The following is a 13,665-nucleotide window of genomic DNA, read 5'->3' as shown; positions in this document are numbered from 1 at the left end:
CAATCAGGCCAAAGATTTGAATCTTGGTTTCATCAGACCAGAGAATCTTGTTTCTCATGGTCTGAGAGTCTTTTGGCTGCTTTTTGGCAAACTCCAAGCAGGCTGTCATTTGCCTTAAGGAGGAGTGGCTTCTGTCTGGCAACTCTACCATAAAGGCCTGGTAGAATGCTGCAGGAAGGTTCTCCCATCTCCACAGAGGAACTGGAGCTCTGTCAGAGTAACCATCGGGTTCTTGATCACCTCCCTGACCAAGGCCCTTCTGCCCCGATTGCTCAGTTTGGCCTTGTGGCCAGCTCAAGGAAGAATATAGGTGGTTCCAAACTTCTTCCATTTAAGAATGATGGAGGCCATTGTGTTCTTGGGTACCTTCAATGCTGCAGACATTTTTTGGCACCCTTCCCCAGGTCTGTGCCTTGACACAATCCTGTCTCGGAGCGCTACAAACAATTCGTTCGACCTCATGGCTTGGTTTTTGCTCTGACATGCACTGTCAGCTGTGGGACCTTATATAGACAGGTGTGTGCCTTTCCAAATCATGTCCAATTAATTGAATTTACCACAGGTGGACTCCAATCAAGTTGTAGAAACATCTCAAGGATGATTAATGGAAACAGGATGCACCTGAGCTCGATTTCGAGTCTCATAGCAAAAGGTCAGAATACTTATGTAAATAAAGTGTGTCTGTTTTTTATTGTTAATACATTTGCAAAATTGTAAAAAAAAACTGTTTTCGCTTTGTTATTATGGGGAGTTGTGTGTAGAGTGATTACATTTTTAAAAATCAATTTTAAAATAATGTTGTAATGTAACAAAATGTGGAAAAAGGGAAGGGGTCTGAACACTTTCTGAATACACTGTAAGTCCCATGCAATTATTTTATATTATATGATTTTATAGAAAGAAAAATATAATTGAACTTAAAATATAAAGGATATTTTTCCCATTTCGGAGCGAGTGTGCATATGAAGTGGCTGTGTTGAGTGTAAAAGTGATTCAGAGTTATTTGGCAACTCAAGTTGTGAATGATACAAACCTTAGAATGTCTTAGACATCAAAACATATACAGTGTGGACTACATGATGCGACTATAGGCTTTTTATGATTTGAGAAAGAGGCAGAAAAAGCTTGTGCTCTGTTCCTTGCCTCAGGCTGCACATCTGTTCTCTCATCAAGTGATCATATTTTCACCCATCATACTATTCTCAATTTCATCTTGTCTTAACTAATATGTAATAATTCGTTTAGAATGGCCCATTATCAAATGGGCAGGGACAGGGGCAGGGAAAAAAGCGAATGGAGGCCACACCACACGCTTTCCAGACAGTTTGCTTTTCAAAGATGCCTGGTAGGCTACTTCGGTTTTATAGCCGAGCTGAGAAGTAAATATTAAAACACACACATCAACCACTGTTTGAGGAGTGTGCTCTCACTGCGCAACAGTGTAGGACCAAAGCGCAGAGTGGTTAGTGTTCATCATGTTCAATAAAGACAATAAACGTGAACACTACAAAATACAAAACAACAAAATGTGAAAACCAAAACAGTCCATAGACACAAAGACAGGAGACAACCACCCACAAAACCCAACACAAAACAGGCTACCTAAATATGGTTCCCAATCAGAGACAATGACTAACACCTGCCTCTGATTGAGAACCATATCAGGCCAAACATAGAAATGGGAAAACTAGACACACAACATAGAATGCCCACTCAGCTTACGTCCTGACCAACACTAAAACAAAGAAAACACAAAAGAACTATGGTCAGAACGTGACAGACAGGTGATACTCTGCCCAACTCTGTGTGCCATGGGCTCTCCAACCCTATTCTTGCAGCTACCCAGTGCTTCACTTGGGAAACCAAGTGAAATCTGTTTGGAAACATCGATAGTAACATGTTTTCACAACGAAGCATACTTCACTAAACTGTTGACAGCCACTCTCTCTGCACGCTGGAGAAAGAAATGAAGGAGAGAGGGGAGGAAATGGAAACGTAAGGTGGTGAGATATTCTGGATAGCGAAAGGTAATCTGTCACTCAATTAATTATGAAAATATGAAACATTCCCTATTACTAGGCTATTCAAAATCGCCCTGCACAATCAATGAACCAACTGCATCGCCCAGGGCTATGTGTTCGCTCCCAGACTCATGGATAGAAATGTTGGAGTGAAGCATAAGGTCCATCCAGTATGCATCATAATACAGTCTACACTCAAAGGCGATCACTGAAATGTGTTTAATTTTGGAGTATAGGCAGCCGCTAGACCAATTATGTACCTCTTAAATCATCACTTTTGTATTATGTTTTTTTGCCATCTGTAACATGCGGTAGGCTATGTATTATATAATGGCACAATCATTATTTTAATTCAATTTTTGTTCGGGCTTGGGCTCATAAGCCTATGCATATGCATAATCTGTAATATGCGTATGGGTGTTTTGAATGAATCATCACCTTAGAAAGCTCTGTCCATTTCATTGTGTTAGGCTTTGAAACAACATCCACAATGGCATGTTTTACACACAGTTTCAACCTGCTTTTGAACCTCTTTCTTCAAATTGATTATCACAGTGAGGTGAGTTTTAAAAGCAGATACTGTTTAGAATAGAAGTGTTTGATGTGATTTTCGATTGCATTTGGATTGTGGTTAGTGGTTAGAGGGAAAATAGAGCCTTGAGTATCAGGCCATTAGGACCCGATGGAGGGACAATAGAGCCTTGAGTATCAGGCCATTAGAAACCGATGGAGGGACAATAGAGCCTTGAGTATCAGGCCATTATGACCCGATGGAGGGACAATAGAGCCTTGAGTATCAGGCCATTAGGACTCGATGGAGGGACAATAGAGCCTTGAGTATCAGGCCATTAGGACCCGATGGAGGGACAATAGAGCCTTGAGTATCAGGCCATTAGGACTCAATGGAGGGACAGTATAGCCTTGAGTATCAGGCCATTAGAACCCGATGGAGGGACAATAGAGCCTTGAGTATCAGGCCATTAGGACCCGATGGAGGGACAATAGAGCCTTGAGTATCAGGCCATTAGAAACCGATGGAGGGACAATAGAGCCTTGAGTATCAGGCCATTAGGAACCGATGGAGGGACAATAGAGCCTTGACTATCAGGCCATTAGGACCCGATAGAGGGACAATAGAGCCTTGAGTATCATGCCATTAGGATCCGATGGAGGGACAATAGAGCCCTGAGTACCAGTCCATTAGGACCTGATGGTTGTTAACGAGTTGTGTACTACCAATGCATGTGCAGAGTGCATAACAGGAGATTACCATGACTCAACGGTCACATGGAATTATACTGAAGTCATGACTCATGACTGCTGGTGTGGTGGTAATACGGTCACCGCAACAGCCCTAGTTGAGAGAGAGAGAGACCGCAACAGCCCTAGTTGAGAGAGAGAGAGAGACCGCAACAGCCCTAGTTGAGAGAGAGAGAGAGACCGCAACAGCCCTATTTGAGAGAGAGAGAGAGACCGCAACAGCCCTAGTTGAGAGAGAGAGAGACCGCAACAGCCCTAGTTGAGAGAGAGAGAGACCGCAACAGCCCTAGTTGAGAGAGAGAGAGAGAGAGACCGCAACAGCCCTAGTTGAGAGAGAGAGAGACCGCAACAGCCCTAGTTGAGAGAGAGAGAGACCGCAACAGCCCTAGTTGAGAGAGAGAGAGACCGCAACACCCCTAGTTGAGAGAGAGAGAGACCGCAACAGCCCTAGTTGAGAGAGAGAGAGACCGCAACAGCCCTAGTTGAGAGAGAGAGACCGCAACAGCCCTAGTTGAGAGAGAGAGAGAGACCGCAACAGCCCTAGTTGAGAGAGAGAGAGACCGCAACAGCCCTAGTTGAGAGAGAGAGAGAGACCGCAATAGCCCTAGTTGAGAGAGAGAGAGACCGCAACAGCCCTAGTTGAGAGAGAGAGAGAGAGAGACCGCAACAGCCCTTGTTGAGAGAGAGAGAGAGAGAGAGAGAGAGAGAGAGAGAGAGAGTTGAGAGAGAGAGAGACCACAACAGCCCTAGTTGAGAGAGAGAGAGAGAGAGAGAGAGAGAGAGAGAGAGAGAGAGAGAGAGAGAGAGAGAGAGAGAGAGAGAGAGAGAGAGAGAGACCACAACAGCCCTAGTTGAGAGAGAGAGAGACTGCAACAGCCCTAGTTGAGAGAGAGAGAGAGAGAGAGACCACAACAGCCCTAGTTGAGAGAGAGAGAGAGAGAGACCGCAACAGCCCTTGTTGAGAGAGAGAGAGACCGCAACAGCCCTAGTTGAGAGAGAGAGACCACAACAGCCCTAGTTGAGAGAGAGAGAGAGAGAGACCACAACAGCCCTAGTTGAGAGAGAGAGAGACCGCAACAGCCCTAGTTGAGAGAGAGAGAGAGACCGCAACAGCCCTAGTTGAGAGAGAGAGAGAGACCACAACAGCCCTAGTTGAGAGAGAGAGAGAGAGAGAGAGAGAGAGAGAGAGAGAGAGAGAGAGAGAGAGAGAGAGAGAGAGAGAGAGAGAGAGAGAGAGACCGCAACAGCCCTTGTTGAGAGAGAGAGAGAGACAACAACAGCCCTAGTTGAGAGAGAGAGAGACCGCAACAGCCCTAGTTGAGAGAGAGAGACCGCAACAGCCCTAGTTGAGAGAGAGAGAGACCACAACAGCCCTAGTTGAGAGAGAGAGAGACCACAACAGCCCTAGTTGAGAGAGAGAGAGACCGCAACAGCCCTAGTTGAGAGAGAGAGAGACCGCAACAGCCCTAGTTGAGAGAGAGACAGAGACCGCAACAGCCCTAGTTGAGAGAGAGACCGCAACAGCCCTAGTAGAGAGAGAGAGAGAGAATTGGTAAACACCTTGAGTGCTTACTCTCAGAACTTAAAATAAACGCTTTAATGACAGTTTGTTACCTAACTGAAATGTTTTAACCGTTTCATTAGGAGGACAAAAAAGCAATACGATTATCAATGAGTGCTGAATAATTTTTGCTACAATGCTCGTGGAGAAGAGCATACGTTCTCTCTGATGTTTTAATGTATTCATTATGATTATGAGTTCTGTTGCATGTTTAAATACTTTCGCTGCTCTTGTTGTAGATTTCTCTGATTTTTTTTATTCAAATGTGTCCTACATTACATTGCATTACATTTTTTAATGGTACAGTAGGCATCCTTTTTCGGAGGCGTTTTACAGAATTGAAGATGTTAATCATTAATACAGTGTTTCATTATCATATCCTGACACTATGTTAACAATTATTCAATATTATAAAGGTTGCCAACCTTTTTCTCAGTAATCCACAAGCTTGTTGATAAGAGGTAGAGTAGGTAGGCCTACAATGCTCCGGGGTACTTCTTCCATAGGAAGAGAGGCAGACTGACATAGGACAGCAGTTTTCCCTAATCAACTGACACTGAGATTTGTGCAATTACATGATTTTACTATTATCATCACCACTCCCTTTCATCTTCATGATTTTACTATTATCATCACCACTCCCTTTCATCTTCATGATTTTACTATTATCATCACCACTCCCTTTCATCTTCATGATTTTACTATTATCATCACCACTCCCTTTCATCTTCATGATTTTACTATTATCATCACCACTCCCTTTCATCTTCATGATTTTACTATTATCATCACCACTCCCTTTCATCTTCATGATTTTACTATTATCATCACCACTCCCTTTCATCTTCATGATTTTACTATTATCATCACCACTCCCTTTCATCTTCATGATTTTACTATTATCATCACAACGCTCTTTCATTTTCATGATTTTACTATTATCATCACCACTCCCTTTCATCTTCATGATTTTACTATTATCATCACCACTCCCTTTCATCTTCATGATTTTACTATTATTATCATCACAACGCTCTTTCATCTTCATGATTTTACTATTATCATCACCACTCCCTTTCATCTTCATGATTTTACTATTATCATCACCACTCTCTTTCATCTTCATGATTTTACTATTATCATCACCACTCCTTTTCATCTTCATGATTTTACTATTACCATCACAGCTGTATGGTCTGGGTCTAGCTGGTGCAGAGGAGTCAGGCGCAAGACAGCAGAGATGAGTAACACAAGTAACTTTACTCAAAGATTGCAATAATATGTCGTAATACCGAGCCCACAATAACGGACCAAACATACATAAAACAATCACGCACAAAAACCATGGGGAAAACAGAGGGTTAAATAATGAAAATGTAATTGGGGATTTGAAACCAGGTGTGTAAAACAAAGACAAAACAAATGGAAAATGAAAAGTGGATCGGCGATGGCTAGAAGGAGAGGGACCAACTTCGGCGGAAGTCATGTCAACAATGTTCTTTCATCGTCATGATTTTACCACTCTCTTTCATCTTTATGATTTTACTGTTATCATCACAACGTTCTTTCATCTTCATGATTTTACTATTATCATCACAAGTCTCTTTCATCTTCATGATTTTACTATTATCATCACAACTCTCTTTCATCTTCATGATTTTTATCCGGATCCTCATTAGCTGTTGAAGCAGTAGCAGCTATCCTTCCTGCGATCCACAGAAAATATGTAGCATGACAAAATACAGAACAGTAATGGACAGGAACAGCAAGCAACATTTAAACTAAAGACACTATGACTAAAGGAAAATACTACTATTTTAAAGATTATAAGATGAAGAAAGAGAAAATAAATAAAATTAATAATACTAAGAATAATGTGTGGGTATGTGTAGTGTGTGTTTGTTAGAGTGTGTGTTAGAGTGTGTGTGTGTATGTGTGTATGTATATGTGTGTGTGTGCGTGTGTGCGTGTGCGTGTGTGCGTGTGTGTATGTCTCTTCACAGTTTTCTCTTCACAGAAAAAAACAAATGATGCGGTCTGTAGGAATCCGATGGCATTATCGTAGGAGTAAGGGAGTTAACCACGGTGTCCTGGCTATATTCCCAATCTGACCTCGCATACTACAGTGTAACTTGTTCTTAGCCAACTCACCTGGTTGAACAAGAGTTAATTAAATAAGTCTATACTGATGCTACTGGTGGAAAATTTAAATATACAACAGGATCTGTGCTCTGCATAGTGGGATAGATGGGAAGAGATTTTCCTCGTTACCATCAGCCCAAGATTACAAGACAATGAAGACATAACATCCTGTGTGGAAGCAAAATAAGCATCTGAGAGGATATCAGTACAAGAAACCACGGTGCTATGTAGGAAAGAAGCAGCTGTCCAGTCACAGCAGAATCAGCACCTGCAGAGTAGAGCTTGGTGCTGCATTGAGAGGGGATTAGATTAACATGCCACTGGCTGCTACGTTACATCCCTGAGACATACAGTACACCATAGGGTTTAATAAGGCCACCACTGCTGCAGCACATAAAGCCTACAGCCTCTCTACATGCCCCCCTCTGATCTGCGCGCACACACACGCACACACACACGCACACACACACACACACACACACACACACACACACACACACACACACACACACACACACACACACACACACACACACACACACACACACACACACACACACACACACACACACACACACACACACACACACATATCTCTCTCTTTCACGCACGCACGCACACACATTCAACCCACACATATCTCTCACACACACACGCACGCACAAACACACACACACACACACACACACACACACACACACACACACACACACACACACACACACACACACACACACACACACACACACACACACACACACACACACACACACACACACACACACACACACACACACACACACACACACACACACACACACACACACACACACACACACACACACACATACACAGAACCTGTCCAAAGGGAAGTAACGGACTTCCCTGTCCCTGTGGTGTTCATTTATTTTCAATTAGCAGTTTACTATTATATTTCACCCAGCAGTAATGGTCCTTGTTGTTAAACCTCTCACACATATACAGTCCAGTACAGCACCTCCACACCTGTCATTATGATCCTGACAAAATGTCAAAGTGCTAACATGCTGGATGTGAAGGAGGTGAGAGCTAACACTGTACCTCTCTCATTACTCACCCTCTCTCTCCGTCTCTGTCTCTCTGTACTCCCTGCTGCTGCACCCACCCCTCTTTTTGTTCTGTCTGTCTGTCTGCCTGCCTGCCTGCCTGCATGCCTGTCTGTCTGTCTGTCTGTCTGTCTGTCTGTCTGTCTGTCTGTCTGTCTGTCTGTCTGTCTGTCTGTCTGTCTGTCTGTCTGTCTGTCTGTCTGTCTGTCTGTCTGTCTGTCTGTCTGTCTGTCTGTTTGCCTGCCCGCCCGCACGCCGATCTGTCTGTCTGTCTGTCTGTCTGTCTGTCTGTCTGTCTGTCTGTCTGTCTGTCTGTCTGTCTGTCTGTCTGTCTGTCTGTCTGTCTGTCTGTCTGTCTGTCTGTCTGTCTGTCTGTCTGTCTGTCTGTCTGTCTGTCTGTCTGTCTGTCTGTCTGTCTGTCTGTCTGTCTTTGTAAGGTGACTCGATGCTCAAACACAATGGGATGAAATTCACCACCAAGGATCAAGATAACGATCACTCAGAGAACAACTGTGCCTCCTTCTACCACGGCGCCTGGTGGTACCGCAACTGCCACACGTCCAACCTGAACGGACAATACCTGCGTGGGCAGCACACCTCCTACGCCGACGGCATCGAATGGTCCTCCTGGACGGGTTGGCAGTACTCCCTTAAATTCGCAGAGATGAAGATTAGGGCCACGAGAGAGGAGAACAAATGAGATGGAAACAATACTACGTGAAACCATAGACTAATGGACTTAGGTGTTTTTAAAGACACTCAACCTGCCGTGAATCAGAATGAGGACTATGCTCGTACTGTAACCCCTGTCCAAAAACATTCTAATCCCCTCTTGTGGTGTTGTGTTGAAGCCTCCAAGGTTTTGTAACCTTTTGCAATCTCTCGCTGATCTGATCATGTTTGTAATAATTAAGTCAAAATAATGCAGGTAATGTCAGAACTACAGTATCGTTGTGCAATTTTGAAATATGAAATGTTAGGATTTCTCTCATTCCCTTAAATTAATAGAATTTCTTACAGTTTATTTTGGCTGTCCCTGTTACTTGTATATACAGTTATCTTTGCATCTGACAGCATCATGAGTTCTCCTAAGTGTTACGCACTGGTTTCGGTGAACCAAGTTTGCTTGATGAGTAACCTTGCTTGAGACCTGGAGACTTGTGTTAGCTCCCCAAGCTAATGCTTAGGCTTTAGCTCAGTGGGCTATGACCATACTGTGGCGCACAGGAAACGTGGGTTTTAACCCGGTCAGTTACATGAGCTCCTGGTTGACCCCTAGCTCCTGGTTGACCCCTAGCTCCTTGTTGACCCCTAGCTCCTGGTTAACCCCTAGATCCTGGTTGACCCCTTTCTCCTGGTTGACCCCTAGCTCCTGGTTGACCACTAGCTCCTGGTTGACCCCTAGCTCCTTGTTGACCACTAGCTCCTGGTTAATCCCTAGCTCCTGGTTGACCCATAGCTCCTGGTTGACCCCTAGCTCCTGATTGACCTCTAGCTCCTGGTTGACCTCTAGCTCCTGGTTGACCCCTAGCTCCTTGTTGACCACTAGCTCCTGGTTAATCCCTAGCTCCTGGTTGACCCGTAGCTCCTGGTTGACCCCTAGCTCCTGGTTGATCTCTAGCTCCTGGTTGACCTCTAGCTCCTGGTTGACCCCTAGCTCCTTGTTGACCCCTAGCTCCTGGTTAACCCCTAGCTCCTGGTTGACCCCTTGCTCCTGGTTGACCCCTAGCTCCTGGTTGACCCCTAGCTCCTTGTTGACCACTAGCTCCTGGTTAATCCCTAGCTCCTGGTTGACCCGTAGCTCCTGGTTGACCCCTAGCTCCTGGTTGACCTCTAGCTCCTGGTTAACCCCTAGCTTCTGATTGACCCCTAGCTTCTGATTGACCCCTAGCTAATGGTTGACCCCTAGCTCCTGCTTAACCCCTAGACATACCTTGTGATCATGTGTCAGTCCTGTGTCCAGTAAGACACATTCATGACAAAGACATTATATCTGTCAGACAGGGTTTTTCAAGCCAATCACTTCATAAATGGCACTCTTTTTTTTATATAACATTCTCAAAAGACATTGACCCCACAAGACTGGCTTTGAGTGGCATGCGTGTGTGACCTGTGACAGTGGTAGTAGAGAGAATGAAGAGCATAGGTGAGGGGGCTCGGCCAGCGGGCTGGGCCAATTATGATCAGAGGCCTGTATCTGTGTAGACTTCCAGTTGGTGGTGGAAACCTTCTCAGACAGTAGCTACTAGCCTATAAGTTCATCTCCTTGTCATGTGGAGGCTTCCCTGTCTCTCACTTTCTCTCCCTTACTTTACAATCACTGAGAGACAAGTCTGTTCACTGATATGCTGTCTTGACTCAACTCAAATCAGTTGATTCAGTATACTGGGTTTTGGCTGCATTTACACAGGCAGCTCAATTCATTAATCAGATCAGCTCTGAAAAATATTTGATGTGAAAGATCTGATGTGATTGGTCAAAAGACCAAGGAGTGTAAAAAAATATCAGAATGTGGCTATCTGTGTAAATGCAGCCTTCTAGTCTCAGTCCTCTTCAGTGATGCGTCTGTACAGGAGGTGGTTAATAAGTAAGGCAAATCATGTTCTTTACTCAGTACCAAATATTGAGATTCCCTCATGGGCACCCACAATAGAAAAAAAAACATATCCAAAACGCATTATTTGTATCATAATACAATGACTTCTGGCAACTCATTCCCCACAAAAAGCAGCCATTTGGCCAGGCATTGAAAGGCATTGTGTTGCTGGTACAGTAGGACTGTACAGTGTGTCTTTCTCCTTCTTTACAGTGACTTGACATGGCTTTAGATGCCTTTGTGGCAGCAGACAATTGTACATCTGTGTGGTGCCTCCTCAGCTGTAAAAGTCTGAATGACAACATGGCAGGTAGGCTAGCGGCAGGTAGGTAGCCTATAAGACTGTTGAGCAAGTTACCGAAGGTAACCGAAGCCTAGTTGAAAAATAAGTCGATCTTGAGCAAGGCACTTAACCCTAATTGCTTCTGTAAGATGCTCTGGATAAGAGTGTCTGCTAAATTACTCAAATGTAAAAATATGTTGTTACAAAGTTGTAGTGGCACATTGAGGCTCAGAACTTGGAGTCTTGAAACGACATTATGTGGTAGTTATGTGTTTGCTGGGAATGTGGTGTTCTTCTATGAATTCTGTATTATGTTGCAGCCATTTTTCATTTACTGTAATCATGTACTTATTTATTTCCTTATTTAACCTCTGTTTGTTTCGTCATGATGTGGCTAATGTTTCCATTTAAAGGTTGAGTGAAAGCATATCTTATTAACCTCACCAATATGTGATAGGTAGAGAGATCTGTCTAAGTTTGGCTGAAGCTCAAAAGATGGAATCCGCAGTAAGGGAAACTGCGCAACTGTCTGCCCAACGGCCGTAGTTATTGTTTTGTTCATGAAGCAGGGCAGAGAAGTCCGTGGGGGGGGGGACAGTGTTTGTTGTTTACAGTAACTTCTTTGTTGTTGTAATACCACAATCTAACGTGGCAGTTTAACCAATAAGGACTCCAGCTTGAAGGTGAGATTTTTATGATGATATTATTTTGAGTCTGTTTATAATGGTCTGCTGTTGTTGTAAAAGATCCCTCAGTCAAATATGAGCACTTTAAAAGCAGATACGTTGCGATTGACATACAGTATAATTTGTATGTTTTTGTCTCATAAGGAATAAAAAAAGAAACCATCGTTTAGATGTGTATAGTTGTCTCTTCACAGCATTTGAAAATAAAGGTTTAAAGGGTCTGGGTGGTAATGTCTGTTTAGAAGCTTCATAAAGGTATCTTACATGTACTAACATTTATCATTTTACAAGCTTAGTTCTTTCTTTGTTATTATTGTAGCCTTATGGTATAGCTCATTATGGTAAGACTACAATATTAGATGATAATCCATGATTCCACAATCATTTTTTTAACCTTTATTTAAACTAGGCAAGTCAGTTAAGAACAAATGACGGCATACCCCGGCCAAACCTGGAAGACGCTGGGCCAATTGTGCGACGCCCTATGGGACTCCCCATCACATCCAGATCTGATACAACCTGGATTCAAACCAGGACTTGCACTTAGATGCAGTGCCCTAGACCGCTGCGCCACTCGGGAGCCCAAGTGGTGATGAGAAAGACATTGAACAAAACATTCTCAATAAGAGACTACTGTCAGTTTGTCATTTTGGGGAGGTACAAAAATATGTTTATTCTACATAAATAGGCTGCTATAATATATTAGAAATACAATATCCTCCCTCAAAATGAGTATGTCTGTGACTTTAATGACCTCTGGAACGTCTAGTGGTGATCTGTTGAACTGCATCCTTATCCAAGACCCTAATAGCCCTAACCCACCATCCGTGGAAGTTACTAAGGCGTGAAATTGTGCATGTCCTTCAATATAACTCCCCCTTAGGAAGACGACTGACTTCTGCTGTTGTCATCGTTTTCCCCCTAAATGCACAATGTCCATCACCGTTCCCTTTCGGTTCATTTTTCTTTTTGTTTATGAACCAAAAAATAGGCAGAAATGGTTTGTTTTGTGGAATGGAATGAGACCAGGTAGACATTTGTAAACAGTCAATCATATACTACAATGACTATTAGCTCAGGATGTTTTCAATCTAAACTGACTCTCCTGACCGGGCTATTTCCCTGGATGTCCATGGCTTTTTCTTGAATCCTGCTACTGTGTTTGAATGTTCTCAACAGCATTTATGAAATATTCATTTTCTTGGTTTATGTATGCTTGGTGCGTTGGAACTATATCTGTGTCATCCCTATTTTGTATTATCTGTCTCCAGTTGACATATTTATGCCTGGTAATTACTCTTCAAGTCAGGGAGGCTAGAACAAGGCTTTCTGGAGCGGGGCTCATAAGCAGGTAATTGAAAAGATGAGCCTAGAATAGATTGTGTGTTTGTGTGTGTGTGTCTCTCTCTCCCTCTCTTTCTCTCCTTTTCTCTCTCTCCCTCTCCCATCCTCTCTTTCTCTCTCTCTCTCCCCCCTCGTTCTCTGTCCCTCTCTCTTCCTCTCTTTCTCTCTCTCTCTTTCTCCCCCTCTTTCTCTCTCTCTCCCTCTTTCTCTCTCTCTCTCTTTTCTCTCTCTCTCCCCCTCTTTCTCTCTCTCTTTCCCCCTCGTTCTCTGTCCCTCTCTCTTCCTCTCTTTCTCTCTCTCTCTTTCTCTCTCCCCCTCTTTCTCTCTCTCTCTCTCTCTCTCTCTCTCTCTCTCTTTTTCTCTCTCTCTCCCCCTCTTTCTCTCTCTCTCCCTCTTTCTCTCTCTCTCTCTTTTTCTCTCTCTCTCCCCCCTCTTTCTCTCTCTCTCCCTCTTTCGCTCTCTCTCTCTCTCAAAGCCTACTTTCTGGACACTTTGACCACTTGATATAATATGAGCTCTCTCTTGCAGGCATCTTTAAGTGTTGCAATCAAGCGTTACAGACCAGGAATGGTGAGATGGTGCCTTTATAAATGTCAGTGGGAAGTTAGCCTAGTTTAGAAACAAGGTAGGATAGAAGGTGATGCGCTTACTTAAATAGTTTAATCTCCTGATTGGTAGAAGTTATTT

At 43.5% G+C, this 13,665-nt stretch overlaps 1 protein-coding gene across 2 annotated transcripts in view; it reads left to right on the top strand.

Annotated features, from left to right (window-relative positions):
• fibcd1a (fibrinogen C domain containing 1a) overlaps window positions 1–11,830 on the top strand; it is a 122,015-nt gene extending 110,185 nt beyond the window's left edge. For both annotated transcript variants that reach the window (XM_046347968.1, XM_046347967.1), the window contains one exon: window positions 8,507–11,830. In XM_046347968.1, coding sequence (XP_046203924.1) covers window positions 8,507–8,769 — 263 coding nt within the window. In that variant the 3' untranslated portion in view covers window positions 8,770–11,830. The remainder of the gene's footprint in view (window positions 1–8,506) is intronic.
• Window positions 11,831–13,665: the final 1,835 nt, after the last annotated feature.

The sequence above is a fragment of the Oncorhynchus gorbuscha genome, linkage group LG04 (genome assembly GCF_021184085.1).
Source record: "Oncorhynchus gorbuscha isolate QuinsamMale2020 ecotype Even-year linkage group LG04, OgorEven_v1.0, whole genome shotgun sequence".
NCBI classification, from domain to species: domain Eukaryota; kingdom Metazoa; phylum Chordata; class Actinopteri; order Salmoniformes; family Salmonidae; genus Oncorhynchus; species Oncorhynchus gorbuscha.
The sequence above is the reverse complement of the archived record's forward strand: the minus strand, read 5'-3'. Positions and strand labels throughout refer to the sequence as shown.